This window comes from Arthrobotrys flagrans, assembly GCF_004000055.1.
Source record: "Arthrobotrys flagrans strain CBS H-5679 chromosome Unknown unitig_8, whole genome shotgun sequence".
NCBI lineage: Eukaryota > Fungi > Ascomycota > Orbiliomycetes > Orbiliales > Orbiliaceae > Arthrobotrys > Arthrobotrys flagrans.
Genome location: NW_027137553.1, coordinates 159,653 through 178,673, shown reverse-complemented (window position 1 = coordinate 178,673; position 19,021 = coordinate 159,653). Strand labels below are relative to the sequence as shown.

At 45.3% G+C, this 19,021-nt stretch overlaps 4 protein-coding genes across 4 annotated transcripts; 2 read left to right on the top strand and 2 right to left on the bottom strand.

Moving 5' to 3' along the window:
- Nucleotides 1-1,197: 1,197 nt before the first annotated feature.
- DFL_006558 (uncharacterized protein) lies at nt 1,198-3,906 on the bottom strand (the record flags this gene model as incomplete). Its single annotated transcript, XM_067636007.1, has 3 exons — nt 1,198-2,727; nt 2,787-3,300; nt 3,374-3,906. 3 exons carry the CDS (start codon nt 3,904-3,906, stop codon nt 1,198-1,200), a joined length of 2,577 nt encoding a protein of 858 aa, XP_067487668.1.
- A 1,059-nt stretch (nt 3,907-4,965) lies between these two features.
- Nucleotides 4,966-6,771, top strand: DFL_006557 (uncharacterized protein; the record flags this gene model as incomplete). The annotated part of the gene is made up of 2 exons (XM_067636006.1): nt 4,966-5,312; nt 5,397-6,771. 2 exons carry the CDS (start codon nt 4,966-4,968, stop codon nt 6,769-6,771), a joined length of 1,722 nt encoding a protein of 573 aa, XP_067487667.1.
- Nucleotides 6,772-8,490: 1,719 nt separating this feature from the next.
- DFL_006556 (uncharacterized protein) lies at nt 8,491-11,640 on the top strand (the record flags this gene model as incomplete). Its single annotated transcript, XM_067636005.1, has 6 exons — nt 8,491-8,722; nt 8,793-8,960; nt 9,025-9,156; nt 9,208-9,822; nt 10,086-10,204; nt 11,173-11,640. The coding sequence occupies 6 exons, from the start codon at nt 8,491-8,493 to the stop codon at nt 11,638-11,640; spliced, it is 1,734 nt and encodes a 577-aa protein (XP_067487666.1).
- A 70-nt stretch (nt 11,641-11,710) lies between these two features.
- Nucleotides 11,711-17,720, bottom strand: DFL_006555 (uncharacterized protein; the record flags this gene model as incomplete). The annotated part of the gene is made up of 10 exons (XM_067636004.1): nt 11,711-12,095; nt 12,169-12,280; nt 12,351-14,516; nt 14,614-14,697; nt 14,789-16,507; nt 16,576-16,629; nt 16,708-16,719; nt 16,808-16,936; nt 17,005-17,251; nt 17,343-17,720. The coding sequence occupies 10 exons, from the start codon at nt 17,718-17,720 to the stop codon at nt 11,711-11,713; spliced, it is 5,286 nt and encodes a 1,761-aa protein (XP_067487665.1).
- Nucleotides 17,721-19,021: the final 1,301 nt, after the last annotated feature.

The following is a 19,021-nucleotide window of genomic DNA, read 5'->3' as shown; positions in this document are numbered from 1 at the left end:
TACTTTTTTCCTTTGCAAAATTCTTCCTTTTCCAAACAAATTCTTTCTAATGGCCGCTGTCCTGATCTTTGCACGGGGAGATATCTTTCTATACTACATATGCCATAGCCATAAGAAAATGTCATTCACGACCTCGGCCTTTTTTACTTTGTTCTTCTCTTATTATGATGGCTCATCGAATATCAATAATAGTGCTGCTTAAGCCTCATATTGGTAGCTTCGGTGCTTGAAACGACGGTTCCTTTTCTTGTTCCTTCTGTTACTTTCCCCTTTTAAACTGGCCCGGTGTCGCCGTACATATCATTCTAGCATATGGCGTTGTATTCTTCTTTCTCATTCCAATACTTCAAGCTTACAATTGGTTTCAATGCGTGTCGTCAGATGGACGTACATGTACCATACTAGCTACAATACCCCTAGTCAGAAGGCTATTGTTGGTCCTAGCTTTAAGCGCTTGATCATAGCTACAACTCGAACTATAACTACAACTCCAACCTATTGTATTATAAATAAAAAGTATTTACTCAGGATGGCTTCAAACTGTACCCTTCGATACATAGCACCAGCTTTGTTCCGCTGTCAGACAAATTATTCTGGTCCAGCTGTCTCGATCGCTTTCTGTGCCTTGACAACCAAAATAGGAATATTAATACCATTCAGCATACCTTCCCGCAGGATCCTAATTAGAATAATTCCATCGATCGAAAATTCGACGGGGCGCTCGTATACAACATATTGCTGAGAGGAAAACAGGTAAAATAATTCCAAATAAGGCTAACATATACAAAATTCCAACCCAGTTATTGAAGAGGTGAGGGAGAGAGATTCTGCCTCGATTCCACCGCGCTGCACCCTGTAAGCATACAATATATAACCCAACATAATCAAAATCATTCATGGCCACAGAAAATCCAACATTCCAATTAAATGGGGCGAGGACAAAAGTGCGGGGAGGGGAGGAGGAATTGGGAAAGAAATTTCTAGGATACCCCAACCTGTTAATTTCCAATATACACATAGAGCCATGCGATAGTGCATTTGCTGTTTTAATCCCATCCCATCCCCCATCCTGCTCGTGTAAGAATCCATGTTAAGGAGGTGTTTCCAGGTTCCCCTCATTCAGCTGGATTCAACTCCACGTGTCAAAACCTCATGATTTAATCAAGTCCCCCCACCCACTTTTTTCGCCTCAATAATTTACTGGCCATGTTGCCAATTATACAAAGGTTCGTAAGGCCCCCTAAATGCACCAGTAAATCCTAGCAAATCCGAATTTTGTAATAGATTCTCCCATTCCGACCAGTTTATCGGGGTCACACTAGTAGATGATGAAGACGAGGAGGCTGTAGACCCAGCTCCTCCTGCCCCAGTTGTATTTGTTATGTTGTTTGTTGTTGTAGTTGCGGTCGTTGTTGGCGGCGACATTGATATCACTTCTGGACCCGAGGAAGATATTGTGTTTGTACTAGGAGCCGATGTAGTGCCACCTGACTGTGATGATGCAATGTTGATCCCATTGTCTAGAACGTCTCGGTTAGGACTAGCATAGGGGAAACCCTGTTGTTGCATAGTTGTAGTTGCTGGGGTACCAAGATATTGTAGAGGAGTGGGACCGAGATCGATAGTTGGACCTTGCACAGCTTCACTGCTAGTACCCTTGTGTGCCGGCGCTGGTCCCGCCATTGCGATGGCGTTGGAGCTAGCGTACATTTCTCTTAATGTTTGTACGAACACGGGTATCCTAACTTCTTGTTCGAGGACTTTTCCTGCCTTACGGATTTGGGTTTCGCGGTTTTCCCAGGCTTTCAAAGCGAGAGCTCGGATCGCGGAGTGCAGTTCGTCCTTGCGTTCGAGCCATTCGTAGTGGTGTTCGAATACTTCGTCTACTTGTGCCCATGCCTTTTCTACTTCGGGACCTTGGGGCCGTTGGCGGAGCTCGCCGAGAAGGTAGATGAATGCGTGCCATTGAAAGAAGGATTTGGTATGCCAAAGGAACTTTTGGATGGATCGGCTTGAGTGGCAGAGGTTGTCGTATTCCATGATTTTTATGGAATCGGAGAATAGACTGTCTTTTTCCTCTTGAGACATTCCAGCGCCGTTGTCTGGGCGGCGAATCGGGTGGTGGGTCATAAGTCGAAGATTGGTAAGTGCTGAGCGGCAGATTATGGATGTAAATAATTGTAGTGGGTTGATAGGGTCACAGTGACGGATATATTTTTCTTCTAGTCTACTTGTAATCTCCTCGAGCTGCTGGTCGTTATCCAGAGCTTTGTAGAAGTTTGCGAATTCGGAACTATTAGGATCTGCTTTGTCGTACATGGTCTCCATGTTAAGGCTCTGCCGGTGTATTCGGCGCCAACGGTCGACGAAGATCTGTCCGAGCTCACCACGGAGCTGTGGCCACATGTTTTCCGTGGGACCTTCTCGTTCTTTGGGGGGTTCGGTCATGCCGGGCCATATATCGGTTTCGTTGATAGAGGCTGGCCATTTCGAGTCCCATGCGTTTTCGTCCATGGCCATTGTGTATAACCCGGCGCCGGAGAGTTCGGCGGTACGGAAGTCGAGAATGAGGATTTCGCGCCAGAGACGGCGACGCATTTCGGTTTCGAAGGGTGGGAGGTTTAGTTTTGTGCCGTCGCGGTGGACGCCCATTCTTTGGGCGATGCGGACTGCTGTGCCGGTTATTACCCATAGAGATGGGTAGTCGTAGTATGAACGGAGGTCGAGCTGTAATTATCAATTAACTGTGTATGAACGAGCGAGGAAGACGAAGAATTAAAGCTTACGAGGAAGAAGACTAAAGCCTGAAGGACAATTAGATCCGTTGTTTTGAGGGCCCCGGCATTCTTGAGAGCGTGTTGAGCGGCGAAGCGGTATCTCGCCAGTAGATCGTTTCTCGACTCTTGAAAGAGACTTAGACATTGTCTACTGTCTAAAGAAGACACAGTCAAAGCGTAGATGGAGAACATTAGGGCCTCTAAGTTTCGAGGCATTTTATGGGGTTTGTCTTTATATTCCATAACCCTTACAGCTAACGACGGGTGGTGGACGACATGGTTAAGGGGGTTGATGTTCTCGAGGAAGCAGTTCCACAAGATCATGCAATGGGCGGCCGAGGGATGAAAGCCCGAGATATCATATTTGGAACCAACAGGGCCGAAAAAGAAGATACCGGTGCCCAAGTTGGGGTTGCTGGCATAGCTGTTGATGATATAATCGTCGCCTTTGTCGTCATCTGAGGAGTCCAAGATTGTCTCTTTTAGCTCTTGGAGTTCGTCCTTTAACGAGTTCCAGAGATTACTATGGTCGGCTATCGTTAGCACGCGGCTGTATTCTTACGGAATCTTTTGTAGGATTCCTTAAGGGCACGAACTTTTCGAAATATCTTGACCGTCCGGTGGATGCTAGTAAACCGCCCTTTTTCGGTGCGCAAAGTCCAAACTCACCAGACGGGCGTTCAAACTTGACCCGTTTGGTTTGCCTCTCTGGTTCTGGTTTTTCCAAGAACCCTCCCCAGGTTGTACCCTCACTTAAGCTGTCGCCTTTTTGAGACGACGGTAGTTCTACTCCGTCCAATAACTTTACATTGGATTCAACTTGTTTTAGTAGTTCTTCATATCTATTCAGGCGTTGTACCAGGTTCTCATGCTTGCTGGAGGATTTTCTCTTCTTGCGAGGCCCCGGCTCGACGTATTGGCATTCCACGTTAAGCTTGGTACAAGTGGAACAGGGTACTTGGCGGTCACACTTGACCTTTCTGTTTTTGCAAACGACGCAATTGAATGCATGTGGCTTCGGGGAGGAAGATGTGCCTGCAGATGGTGCAACATGCGGAAGTACTGCATCTTCTGGGGAGGCCTGGTCTGGTGGTGACACTAGGTTAACTGTCTCGGGAGTCCCAGTCATGGTTGATATTCTGTGTGTCGCATGCAAGGCCTGGAAGTTGTACTAGTATAATATTCAATTGACCAAATCGGGGGATTTGTGATCAATATCTTGCATGCGGAATATCGAATTTTACCTGTGAGAAGGGTTGTAGCCGCGAGCTGTGTGGTAAAAGTGAACTTCTTGCGTTGGTTTATCGGTCGTTTCGCACTTTGAGAAGGCCGAAGGCGGCCAAACCGGACACAGCTTTATCTTTATAATCTAGCCCCGCCAGTTTTAGCGTTATACCTTTTGCCAGACCCTTTTTAACAGTTCTGATGGAAATGACTCGGGTCGTAAGCCTAGCACCCGACGTTTTTCTCCCCGACACGTATCAATACGTCAGCAGGTTGCGCGCTAAATGGCCTGAGGCCAATTGCAGCTATTTGAATTCCTCCCTCTCTGTATACGAACTGGGGAAAGCCACCGGCCCTTGGCACTTGATTTCGGGCCCGACGAAGGCTTTAGGAGGGACCGAGTACACTTTGCAGGGGCCTTAATCAGCGGAGGCTCTTCACACAAACATCCTAGCAAAAGCTTAAGTCCTCATATCCGAGTGCCACATCGAGTTTCTGACCTATCAGAGCACAGAGGCAAAAAAACTGTGGGCCGGCCCTCATCTGGCCGATTGCCGATGTCCGACGGCCTATTAAATTATAGTCGGGGGATAGAAACGCCGCGTGGGTTCTGTGAGGAGAGTTATAATGTCAGTTTCCTCTGGGAAGGATCTTGATGGCTTCCTTCCCTATATATTCGTGTAGTTCTTGGTAATGTTTTGTGTTCATGTTCACCATTCAATTCGGATTTCGAAGAAGTACGTCTCAACTTAGCTTGAACTTAACTTCGTCGGTTCACGGGATTGCCCCTTTTGGCAGCTTCTTTGAGTTCTTTCTGAGACACTCTGTTTTGCAACAAAATCAACACACTTGTGACACTCCTCCTCGACTCACACAATTGACAGATAGCCTGTAGGCTAGCCTCGAGACATACTTACACAAGAGCTATAGAGTTGTACTATAGCGTACTACAAACACCGTCAAAATGGTGTCAACACACTCCGACGCCAATACTGTCACTGACCAAACTGGCGCAAATGGGTCCAAAAGATACTCTATGGAACTAAAAAATATCGACAACGGCGCGCCTGCTCAGGCAGATAATGAGAAGACGGAAGAACTTGCGCTGGAACCAGTCTATACGACAGAGGAAACACATGTATATCCTACGGGAACTGTCCTCTTCTCGATTGTTGTAGCTTTGGTCTTGGCTATCTTCCTCGTTGCTCTCGACCGTACAATCATTTCAACTGCTATTCCCCAGATCACAAATGAGTTCAATTCTCTGGGAGATGTTGGTTGGTACGGTTCTGCGTATCTTATTACTGGCTGGTATGTTTATAATATTCCCTGATCTATCGTATATATGTTTTATACTTCATTACGAATTTTGATGTGCTAATTACTTTTCAATAGTGGTTTCATGCCTCTCTCTGGAAAGATCTATACGTTCTACCCAACGAAATGGGTTTTCCTCGCTCAAATCATTTTCTTCGAAGTTGGCTCCGCTCTCTGTGGCTGGGCTCCCGACTCTACGTCTTTTATTGTCGGCAGAGCTATTGCTGGTGCCGGTAGCTCTGGTATCTTTACCGGTGCTATTGTGATGCTCACAGATGCGGTTCCTTTACATAAGCGAAGCACCTTCATGGGAGCTTTTGGTGGTGTCTTCGGTGTCTCCGGTGTCATTGGACCCATCATGGGAGGTGCATTCGCTCAACATGCTACCTGGAGATGGAGTTTCTGGATCAACCTTCCCATCGGCGCCGTCGCTTTCATCATCATTTTGCTCATCATCAAGGCTCACCCAGTTCAGAAGAAACTCACTCTTATGGAACGAATTAAGCAGCTCGACCCTATCGGCACAGCTATCTTCCTTCCTAGTATGATTTGCCTTCTCTTGGCTCTCCAGTGGGGTGGTACTGAATACGCATGGTCTTCCGGCCGAATCATCGCCCTCCTTGTCATCTTCGCTGTAACCATCATCGTCTTTATCGGCGTTCAAATTTGGAAGCAGGAGGAGGCCACGATGCCACCCCGGATTGTTTCCCAGCGCTCCATTGCCTTCGGCATGTGGTTTGCTTTCTGCGCCGGTGGCGGTATGATGTTGTTCATCTACTATCTTCCTATTTGGTTCCAAGCCATCCAGGGTGTTAATGCCACAGACTCTGGTGTTCGGCTCATTCCTACCGTCTTGTCTCTCGTGGTGGGTACCATGATTGCCGGAGGAGTTGTTCGCGCATTCGGATATTACACTCCCTTCATGATTGCTTCGTCTGTTATCATGGCCATCGGCTCTGGCCTTCTCACAACCATCACTCCATCAGCCGGCGCCGGTAAGTGGATCGGTTTTCAGGTCTTGTACGGCCTTGGTCTCGGATTCGGTATGCAACAACCTGCTATTGCCGCTCAAGCTGTTTTGGAACGAAAGGATGTCCCCATCGGAACCTCAATGGTTATGTTCTGTCAGATTCTTGGTGGTGCTATCTTCATCGCTGTCGGACAAAGTAATTTTGTGAACAAACTCGTCAAGGGTTTGGTTGCGATCAATGCTGAAGGATTTGACGCATCGAAAGTCATCCACATTGGTGCTACGCACTTGAAGGAGGCCGTTGCACCGCAGTATTTGCCACAAGTTTGGGAGGCGTATAATACGGCTATTGTCAACGTGTTTTATGTCGCGGTGGCGCTATGTTGTGCTAGTTTGATTGGATCTTTGGGGATGGAATGGGTGAGCACCAGGAAGCATGTTGATGCTCCAAAGAATAAGGAGCAAGGTGAACAGAAGGTTTAAAGGGGGCCAAAGGAGACGCGGAAGTAATGATGATCAGACTTAACAAAAAAAGGAAGAAAAGCATTGGGCGGCGCCTTGGAGTTTGTTATTGGAGGAGCCTCAAGCTCTCCTGTTTTGAGTAATTTGGTAGATAGATCAATCCCCTCTCTGTATATACTTGTTAGTGATACCTAAATATAATATCTGAGTAATGTATAATGTCTAGCACTTCAAAACTTAGACGTCTAGGCGTGAATCTGGAATATTAAGTGCCTCCAGGATTTTGATTGTACGTTTTCCAATGAATCGGCATGCTTCGTCTCCACGTTCCGTGCCTGGCAGCAGGCATTCCTTTAGCCAATTGCCAACACAAAAAATACAACGTGGGGAAAGGTATGCCGATTGGCCCGTCGAAATGCACTAGTCTGTCGCATCGAGGCCTGTCATTCCAGCTGTTGGCTCGGATAGACCAAGACGTAGAGAGTATACGCACACCGGTGGCATCCACAATCGTCTGATAATTTGAAGAGGCGGGGATGGCACTGCTGTTCATGTTGCATCATTAGCAAACCAAAGCATCTGGCTTTTTAGCTGGGTTACTTGGCATACGCTTGGGAGACTTGAAACAAAAACTTTTTTTAAAAAAAAGCCTGGTGGATAAAATGGAGGCTGTATTGCCGTTCACTCCTTTTCCTCCCTTTGGATTCCTCCTGTCCTCCGGATCTTCATTGCATTTTCACGGTATTTGCGCATTTCAACGGGAGGTTATGGGGACACAGCTTCGGTAGAGGGTTTCGGATAGCAGAACCGGTGTATATAAAACCCTGTGACTGGGGTTACGAATTGTCACGACGTAGGTACTAACTGTTTTGCTTAATTTTAATATTCGAACGATCGATACAAGGGAGAAAGAAGCGGGAAATACCGTATCTATTCGCAGCGTCTCGCAATTCAGACCACAGGAACAAAGAAAGAACGCGTCAGCAGGGAAGTTCTAGCTCAACGCCCCTGTTTACGACCACCTTGATTCTTATTGGTCAATTGGCAAGACATCTGTGCGTCTAACCGGCAAAATAACACATCGCAACACAAAAACTTGCAGAAAACGAAGGGTTTTGGAGGATTTCGTGAGGGTATGTCTCAGCTTCGAAGCTTCATCAAGATGATTACGAATACTGTGGAGAGCTTTGTGCTTGGCAGGGCCCTTGGCGGAGTATTAAGCCTTCGATCGCCCCTCTGAATTTCATGGAAGAAAAAGTCGTTTGGGGATAAACCACGGGCAGCAATTATATTTTGGCAGGCGACTTGGGAAAGCTTGAATGCGCATGCACGCCGGGCCATGGGGATATCAGTTCGGAATTTTTGCAAATTTGGCGTACGACATGGACAAGGCTGGCTAACATGACTCGGGGATTACTACAGAATAGGGACCTTTGCCCTTGCTTGCTAACGCTTGGCGACGAAGGGAGGACTTTGAATCAAGATCAATAGCTTTGGTTGTTATAGCTGGAACTGAGAGATTCTGGTGGTTAGATCCTCTGGTTTGACATTGGGGTTTTGTCTCGGCGGAGAAGCTATAATTCTGTGCTTTAGGTAAAGTAAATGGTAAACTTGGCCATTCGAGAGACGTCAATTTCTAACCCCCATTGAAAGATTGGTCTATAAAATACTGGTCGGATTCTCCACAATTACACACTTCCTCAACCACAACCTCGCCGCCAACCGAACAACAGACCAACAATGAAATATTCAACTGTAGCTTTCGCAATCGCGAGTTTTCTACCGATTACCTCGGTCCTTGCACATGGAGATGAGAGCCACGCAGCAATCCGCAAGCGAAATGAGTTTATCAGCCGTCGTTCTCTTGCTGCTTGCCGCGACAACGAGAACGCGAAAGCACTGTTCAAGCGCTCGTTCGAACGTAGAAGTGCTTTGGTAAACCAAATCCGTAAGGAGAGAGGTTTAGCAGAACGTAAGCTTGGTTTCCAAGGCCTTCTAGATTATGAATACGGGGCATCATGCTAATATTTCCTACGCTACAGGGTCTTTGGAGGACTCACATAGGATCGCCAAACGAGCTTTTGAGGATGTGTCTCAGATTGATCATAACAGCACGTTCGCAGACGTAAAGTTTGATACCGACTCCAGTGTGCTATTTTCCGGGAATACCTCTTGCCTGTTGATGCCGGAGGTTACGGAGGGCCCTTATTGTATGGAATTTCCCTTGTTCATTCTATCTACTAACGAGACCGAGCTAACATGCACGATAAATAGATGTTTCTGGAGAGTATGTTAGAGCCGATATCACAGATGGACAGGTCGGCGTACCCCTATACCTCGACATCCAAGTCATCGACACCAATACCTGCGAGCCGGTCTCCAGCGCCTACTTTGATGCGTGGCACAGTATGTAATATTCTACATTATCCTCAAAGCGGCTAACTAACTTGTCTTTAGCCAACGCCACTGGTGTTTATTCTGGTGTCGTTGCAAACGGTAACGGCGACGGCGAAAGAGACCCTACTAACCTAGACAATACCTTCTGTCGAGGCGTCCAATTCACAGACTCTGACGGCGTCATCAAATTTAAAACCATCTTCCCAGGTCATTACTCTGGCCGTACTACACACATTCACATCATGTCCCACAAGGGCGGTACAATCTACCCCAACGGCACATACTCCGGCCACGGCCGCGTTACCCACGTCGGCCAACTCTTCTTTGACGAGGATCTTAGAAGCGCAGTCGAGGCGTTGGCACCATATAACACCAATACCCAAAGCGAAATCTCTAACGAACGGGATCGAATCGCACACCAACAAGCGGAAAATGATTATGATCCGTTTGTGAAGTATGCTTATTTAGGAGATTCGGTTTCCGATGGTATCCTCGCCTGGATTACAGTTGGTATCGACCAAGATGCCGAGACTGATCCCTTTGTCGCGACCGGATTGACAGAGGATGGTGGTGTTGTCGTTGGACATCGTGGAGTTGTGGGAACTGGCGAGGAGGTTGATGAGGTTCCCAGTGGACAGCCAGAAGAACCGAGTGGACCTACGGATACAAGCTCAGGTATAGTGATTCTCTCCGTGCTAAGAAAGCTTCGCAGATCCCGGCGTGGTACTCTCAAGTCCTTGGAGAGGACTTGATGCCTTCATCTTTTTTCTCCTCTTTTATCATTTTTCTCCTCCTCCTGATATTCTTTTCCCTACCACCTATTTACTTTTTTTTTTTTCGTATTTTGTTTCCCTCTCTTTTTTCATACATACCCACCAACCTGGCAGCTGATGGTCTACCTTTAATTGGCATATTAATTCTTTTCTCTATAAATATAGGCGGCACTAGCAGCGCAACCACAGGAGCGTCAACGGAGAATGCTACAAATTCACCCACGGATTCTACCACATCGCCGACGACTACTCCAGGTAATGGCTCACAGATAGTACCATCGATGGTATTTGTGATTTTGCTGTTTATTGGAAGTACTTTTTGGATTCTTTGAAGGGTTAACCAGTTGTTTGATAGAATAAAGGGTCTTTAATGTTGTATTACTGAGTGTAATTATGTTGTGAGATTATGAATGTTAATTTGTGATTGACTGTTAATGTTACAGTGTTAAATTCAGTGGTAATTTGACCGAAGTTTTTGAAAATACGGGTTGTAGGGGTATAATTTGGGGTATAGGAATCGTCGCTGCTATGCAGGCGTCTATGTGGGACCAACCGACACTCTAAATTTAGTGTCTCTCCTGTGAAACCTCCGAAAATGCAACATGAACCACACATGCACCAGGTCATGACCACAACTCCAAGTCGCTCTTAAATTGGTCAACAGAAGATAAATAAAAGATAATGAATTTAGCTTTCATAAGATCTTCACATTGCATATCTTATACTCTACCATCTATAAATAGTATCGAGGAACGGATTCCTTATAAATCTAAAATGTAGTCTAGAAACAAAGGTACATTGGAATTTTGAGAATAGCCATTCTAGATGTCCAGCTACCTAGTAGATATTGCAATAGTCTCCGTCGTTAGAGCTCATATGTGCTGATGTCGGTTTCCGAATTTTGGATGTGCCCTGCAAGCATACTTGGAGCATCCGCATCTGAAAAATATGTCGAGAAATTGCAAAACGAACAAAGCTTATACCTAAACTTTCAGTACCAAATCACAACGAGGAGAAAACTTTGCTGGTGATTTCCAGGGGTTCATGAATGAATTGTCTAGAATTTCGAGTTTTCTTCTAGAAGCTGCTGTCGAGCACGCCACGGCTGAGGACATACTGCTGACCGTCACAGTCATACTGCCTCAGGATGACATATGACCTCACAGGACCTAAGATAGATTTAGAATTATTGATGAACTTAGCATATCTCAATACCTTAGACCCTAGTCTCAAAGTTTTCTTATATGCATAGTTGAATTGTCTATTCTTGGTCCCAACTGCCGCTTCAGGGAAGTCCACCGATGTTCTCGCCCTCTCCGACCAACCCGACCGTTCCTTCTACTGGGTTCCCAACAGCCACAATCCGGTTCCATCTAGACATTACCTTGCCCAAGGAGCAATCTTGTACGAAGTGAAATTCCACACCCGAGCGTATAACCTGACACCCGACCTCACACCTTGGAACGACACGGAAACGCTCTATACTTCTGTTATCTTGAGAGACGAGTATGACGCTGGCACTCCCGATGCCCATGCTGCCGCATATTCGAGACCTGATGTCATGTTTTTGAACAACACTAGCGAGTTCTTGAGGCACCGCAGCGACGTTCCTACCGGCGATACTTATACCTTGAAATGGCACACAAACTTCGAGGCTGGGAAGCAGGGAAGAGTTGATCATAAGTGCTCTCCAGTTATTGTTTCTATTACCTATCAGTAAACTACATATATAGTTCAATGCATGTAAATTAATTCGTGTTTCTAAATCATATATTGATAGTGCAACCGCACTACTCTATTACATCTTCAAATAAGAAAGGCTCCGCTCCAAAGTTTACTTTCCCTTTGCATTTGTTATAGGAGCCGAATGAAGGATATAGTCTACCCCTAACGTCTTCAAAAGCAGTACCTAGGTACTTGCCATTAAGGGTGTAGAATATCTTTCCTTCTTCCATAGCATAGCCACAGCCGACAGTATCTCCCTTCCCATAAGACATCAGCCCAATGCGAGTAATATAGGCATTTGTCGATACATTGTGAAACTCGAATCTTGCGTTTCGGGTCGTCTGTAGATGTCCGTGGCCCCAGAGACCATACGTCTCTCCTTCGGCCAGCCCAAAACCTGGTGGGGCTCTCATGTTGCATCCACCGGCCATAAATCCGATCGAAACCCCACTAATAGTAAATCGATAGTGAGATACTTTGGTTCTTTATGGGTATGATGAGAATGGGATATCGTTATACTTACGCATTGGAACCTGCTAAATCCTGTATAGTTATCTCGAAGTAGAATATTGGCCGGTGAGCCGCAGTTGCATGGTCTGCTCTTATTTGGATAGCTTTTGGGTCTTCCCCATAGTCTGTATTGGCCTGTGTTAAGAAATCACACCCAAGATAGTTTTAATGATATGGAAGACTTGGGGCACTTACCAAAACCATACGCATCCACAAACCCCTCAATCGTCTCAAATTCGAGGCCATTCTCAGATAAAACAAAGATGTTTGGTATGTCCTTGATAACCATCCGTGACGGCACAGCGGTTTCTCGTATTTTACGGTCGGGGTTTTCTTTCCATGTCGTGAAGCCAGGCAGCAGCAGCATCTCCTCAAGACGTCTTTCGGCATAAGCGTACTCGTAAGCCGTCCAATTACCCTCATCTGCCCATTCGATATCGGCGCCATTTTCTACAAGCTTGGTGATAAGTCTCTCATCGTATCTCTTAATTGCCCACCTTAGATTGGCCCCCCCTCCCTGACATAGCTGGGGGAACCTTTCTATTAAGAAGAAAATAACATCCTCGAGGTCCTTTTGGCGTTGAAGCGTCTTCTCTGAGTACTCTGCCATTTCCGCCTTTGATTTGGCCCAGCCCCAAATAGCGCGATCAAGAACGGTCCCAAAGTCGCTCTTTATCGTTGCGTCGGCACCGAGTTCGAGCAGGTACTTGACCGCTTCGAAATTTCCATCAAAGGCTGCAAGATGAAGGGCAGTTTCCTTTTTTATATTCGAATTCGTGAGCATTGACTGTAGTTGCTCCGGTGTCCAGTCTTGGATGAGGAACTTCATGATGTTTATCCCGCCCTTCTTATTCCGTGCCGAATTCCAAAAGTAAGTACAATTTTCTTCTCCGTATGGTTTGAGCAAGAATGATCTATCGGGTCCCTTCTTTTTCTGATATTCCTGGAACAAGATCATGAAGCATTTTTCATACCCGCTCAACGCTGCACGATGAAGGGGCGTTTCCCCATCTTTCGCTTCCTTTTCTACGTCTGCACCATAGCCTAAAAGCAGTCGCAAAATAGATTCAGAAGTCTCGAGTCCTCTATCAACCTTGTTTGCAGCTGAAGCGGCGAAATGAAGCGGAGTGAGGCCTTGGTTATTATCGTCATTCACATCTGCACCATGTTTAAGCAATAGCTCCACAACATCTTTGTCTTGCATGCCAACCGCAAAAAGCAATGGCCCTCCGCTATTAGAATCCTGGTTATTTGGGTCAGCTCCGGCTTCAAGCAGTCTCTTAGTCATTGTTTTCGAAATTTCGAGCGGGCAATTGGTATTTGGGGAAAAGTTCATCCAGTTCAAAGGCGTCATATCGTGCCTATCCTTCGCGTTGACTTTAACGTCGGGATGCGCCATCAAAGTGTCAAAAAGCGCCAGAGATTTAGACGCAACAGCACAGTGTAGTGCACTAGAGTGGTCAGTTGGCCCCAGCATTGGAATTGGTTCATTAATATCAGCCCCCAATTCGATAAACATTTTGCAAACTTCGGCCATTTCTGGGTTTGGGGGTATATTGCCGTGGAGCCAACCATCAAGCCAAAGATCGTTGATTATCAGTTCCCAGTAGGACTTTCCCCGGTACTTTTGATCAATCTTGAGACCGTGCTTGAGAAGTAATTTCATACAGGCTGTCTGTGCGAAACTGAAGTTGAAAGCCGTTCGACCCTCGCTATCGAGGATATTCGGGTCAACTTTCATGTCAAATATAAGGAATTCAAGCACCATCTGTAACCCTTCAGCAGTAAAGATGTGAATTGCTTCGAAATCGAACGTCTGAGCATAGGCTAGATCCGGAGCATAGCCTTCCCAAAACTGAAAGTACTGAGAGAGCCAATGACGGTACGCTTTCCCTTCGAAGAATTGTCGTAATTTTTCCCAGAATATATCCCATTTAGGCCCTTTACGTTCTTCCTTTGGCCATAACTCCTCCACTCGCCTTAGATGATCCAGGAGAAAGATAGATTCATACCGGAAATCTTTCTCTTCGACCTCGTATGCCGCAAAAGAGAATGCACGTCGGGCCTTAATATCTGGCCGTAGGTCTTCATCCTGGCTTTCAACCTCAGCTTCCTCTGGGCTCTGGGCAGGCGTCAACTCCTTATTCTCTGCCGCAGATTGATTTTCTTTGCCTGAAGGTGGGTTTTCTTCGCTCTCAGCCCTTGTAGAAGACCCCTTCAACGTAATATCCGGCGGGGAGTCCTCTAATGCTATATCTGGCCACTCCTCGGGTTTTTTCTCCTCATTTCCAGCTTCATCGGGAATGTCTACACCAAATCCCATATATCGTTCAATAAATTTATCGTTGCACAACGCGGTAACTAGGATGTCGATTAGAAAAGACGATAAACTTCTAGGGACGGAAAGGGGAATAATCAATCTAAAAAAAAATTAGTTAGATTGATCGCAGGATCTTACGGAGGTCAGTAGTAATGTCAAGTTGAGCATCTCGCTCACTCTGTAACTCGATGGAGACACCCCGAGCTCCGCTAATGAGGCCAGCTGTAGGTAGACCCGTATTAGATTATGATATCCCATATTAAAAGCCAACACCGATTCTGTGGTCCAGCAATGTCATAAGAATTGAACTTACGTGGAATAGGGAGAGTCACGTTGAGCTCTCCCTTCTCATTCGCGGTGATTTGAGGCCGACTTGTATCTGATTTCTCGTGCCACTTCGCCGTCCTTTCGGCTTCATTTTGTACCCAATCTCTTACCGTCTTGTGAACAACATCAATATCTCTCTGGTTATTGCTAAACTTGAAGAAATCTCGACCACATCTGGTAAGATAGTAAATTGTTTCCGCAATTTCAGGATCATCTATAGCATCGTAGCCTTGTGGCTTTTTTTCTGTTTCATCAGGGGTTTCATTCAAGGCTGGCGAATTCTTTTCCTCTGTGGCCATAACTCCTTTTTCATCCTCTGATTCCTCTTCATCTTCGGACTCATCTTCATCTTCTTCAAGTGGCTGTGCGTCCACTCCTTTGGGGAAGTCATGGTATACCTTTTTGAAATGCTCTGCTATCTCCACTGTTGTAATCCCTCCAAAGCCCCAGACAACCAACTTCAGCGCTATTAGGACAAGTTTTTGCTCCTCGTGGTTCAGATCCTCGAGTCGCTGTCGGTATAAGTCATCCATGCCTTCTGGGAGGTTCTTCAGTTTCTGGAATAATGTCAACTGAGACGGCTGCTCCAGGCTAGCGATCACAATCGCTGCATATGTAAACATCCCGTTCGCCTTGCGTTTAATAATCTTGGCCACTCGCGCCACATCTTTTTCGGACTTCACGTTGGAAGAACCAGTCGACCGATGATTCATGATGCGCTGTAGAGATTTTCGAAGAAATATCTCCATGTCAGTGGAGTTTCTCTCTTGTGTGATGTTCAGAATGGTAGCTTTCTGCGCTAGAATACAGTCTGGCGGTGGCTTTTCGGTTGCAGTTGTTCTCGGTGCAGCCTCTGCAATGCTAGCATTACTTTCTTCGTCATCCGTGAAAAGACTCTCAAGTTCTTCGCTCTCTCTGCTTGATATAATAACCCTAAAGTTATCAAGCCCTGAGAGATCAATAAGGTATGGTACTAGATCTTCATACTCGTAGTCAACGCATTCATCCATTCCATCTACCACAAGGTATATTCTCCGATCAAGGGCATTGCCAATGTTTCGTATAGTTTCTTTGAGCATGTCAACAGTAAAGGAGACGGAAGTGGTGGTGCGGTTGTCCTGCTCTCCCTCTCGATTGGATGCTTGTGCCCTTTTCTTCATCTGATCCAGGACCGATGTCAGTTTTACTACCTCTTCTGGAGTGTGTGCATGTTTATCATCGAATAGTTGGGATGCTAGACTGCTGAGAGCGCGCGAACTCTTTTGGGTATTATCATCTCCTTGCTTGAAGAAGAAATACGCCACTATAGAATCCGGGTCCAGAGATATTTTTCGAACAACCGAAGCCATAGTAACTGACTTCCCGAACCCTGGTCGTGCTTGGATATAGAAAAGGTTCGGAATTTTCATCTGTACTGTTTTTTCAGGCTCAGAACGAGCGTCGAGCAACTGGCTATGAAGATTCTCCTTTTGTACAATATCGTCATCATGAAGCTCCCATAGTTTATAGTGCAAGTCTGAAAATAACCATTGGCAGATATGGTCCGCGTATTTAGAGACTTGGTCGAAGATCGCGTTGAATTGTTGAACATGGGTTTCCGTTGGTCGCAAGTATTCTGCGCGTTTCAAACGGAACTCTTCCCGAAGTCGGGTTAATTCCACGTTCGCCTTCACAGCAGAAATGTCATTCAACTTGTCACTAATCTCTACCAAGTTATTTAGTATTAGCACCAGGGTCCAAAGATTTGGACTTATTATGAAATAGAATACATACCTCCAAGAGCTGGAAACATTATCGCACGAAGTTCGTCTCTATCTTGTTGAAGATCTTGGGAAGAATACCGCGGTTAGAAAAGTGATATAAAAGACCAACAGGACATGATTGACTTGTAACGAAAGTCCTTACTTTTCCGTAAATCTATTACACGTTTGATTGTGCACAGTCAGAAACTCGGATCCAAGGTGGTTTCTATGAACCAGAGGGGTTATATAGCCAGGTATCAAACCTTCAACAGAGTCCATAATGCGTTCTTGGAAGGCATCGTTGGCAATTTGCCTAAGGTTTGCGTACCCGGCATCTATTGCATCTATCTTTTCCTTTATTTTGGGGGAGAATGCCTCCTTTAATGCTCTCACTATATATTGAAGTTGTGTAAGCTGACACGAAATTACCGATTAAAGAATTGTATTATTTAGCTCTCACCAAACTTATTCTTTTTAAACAAAAGACGGACATGCCAGGAGAAATCCAAGATAGAAGCAATTATATCGGGTATACCCCCGATAATCTTTTGCTCTACTTCTCGGCTTCCAATCTCATGGTTTCCAACTCCATCTTTTGGGGCGTCTTGGTAACGATTCTCGTAAAGTCTGCATGTCAGAAGGATCGTAGCAATATTGTTACAAGCGCCGAAAATGAGTTCGCAATTCTCAACATCGGTTGCACCAATCTAACATAGTCTAGCGGTCAATACAATGAAAGTCAAGCCTAGATGCTCATTTTATGGGAAAGCTGAAGTGAGCCGGGGGGAAAGTACATACCTGCACAAGCGCACTTATTGCAAACCACGCGATACTAACACTCTCAGGGGCAAACTCTAAGAATGGGTCGGCCACCTCCTTGATAATCGACAATGTATTCAGAAGCTTCCCAATCAATCGCCCACTTGTCTTTTCCTTGTATGAGGCGTCAGCAGTCTTTTGAATCTTCTGGCAATCTTTGATTGTTCCGTCCAAGTGAGCATTGTCTTTCATAAAGTCGTCAATTTCTCCTTTCGATGGAGGTCGCTTTGATTCTAAGAGCGACAAGAAAAATAGTTCTTTACCCCGCGCCCAGCAAGGTGATGCTTGAATGGTCGTGCGAACTTGAACCTGGTTTGCGCTCCCATTTTTATCGCCGGATTCACCTTTAGTTTCCATTGTTTTTAGTCAATAGGTTGGGAATTCTTAATCTGTCGAAAAATTTGGCGGAGAAAATTAATTTCAGATCTCGATATCAGCTACAGAAAAAAACTCCTTCGACCCCACTTATACAAAGACTAGTTCCAAACAAAGCTTGAAGACAGGTTCGGATCTCGGAATAAACTTACATATCTAGATCCTTACATGACTTGGAAACATCTGAATTATCTCTATGGTACTCTGTATGCTGGTATCAATTGGAGAACCAAGGTTGAGAAAAAGTATGATTCTTCGGCTAGCGAGCGTGTTTCTCCTTGATATGAGTCTGAACAGCCCCACTTTACGGCTGGGCGGGTCAAAGTGTCTGCAACATTTTACGGATTCGAAAATATACATACGTACGCCAAATTTGCGAAAATGTAGCCTTGATCGAATTCTGTCAGCTTTGTGCTGACCAATGAAATATTTACTCAGGAAGCGGGGCTGATAAAGGGAGCTCGTGGGACGCAGAACATAAGAGCGCGACGAGCTGTCCAACTCGCTCCTCCTGCATATGCATATTTCGAGCAGCTGCCCACAGTATCATGATTGACACAGCCACCGGTGGCGGCAAACTCTGGCTGGAGCTGAAGACACTTGGCGAAAGACTGAATGGTCAACTAGCGACAGCCCGTCGTTGAAAACTCGATATACATTGATTAGCACGGACAAAATTAAAAACGCAACCTAACAACATAAAATCGAAACGTCAATTCAGATTTCATCGACATACGGAACTTATAATTAAAATAACTAATAAAGTTTAATATAACAAAATAATTTCAATCTCAATAAATCATTGTTATTATTATAAATAATAAATCAAAGAATCCTTTTTATTTAAATTTTTTTTCTCGAATATATTATTCAAGTTTATGCTTTGCGACGAATCACTAAGACAAACAACACTAGCAAAAAATCAACTTAGAAAATTTTACTTGGACATTTATCTCCCACACCAAACTTTTAATTTGTTTTTTAAAGCCTAAAGTCTATAAAGTTTCGATTTTGCGCTGTTAGGTTTGCTGCGTTTTTAATTTTGTCCATGCCGGTCTCCATGCCGCGCCGTAATTGATAGATATCACGACATATCGATGCCAGCCGCCAGTATATGCCGTTGCGACCCATGTACCTTAGTAGGTCCACCTGCAATCTGCAACACATCAACACGAAAGTTTCCAGGAATTGGATGAACATTAAGGTTACAACCAGAACTCCGTTATCTTCTAACTTTCTAAAGGAGGTAAGAAGAATCAGTGACATTCCAAATCCCGTATGAT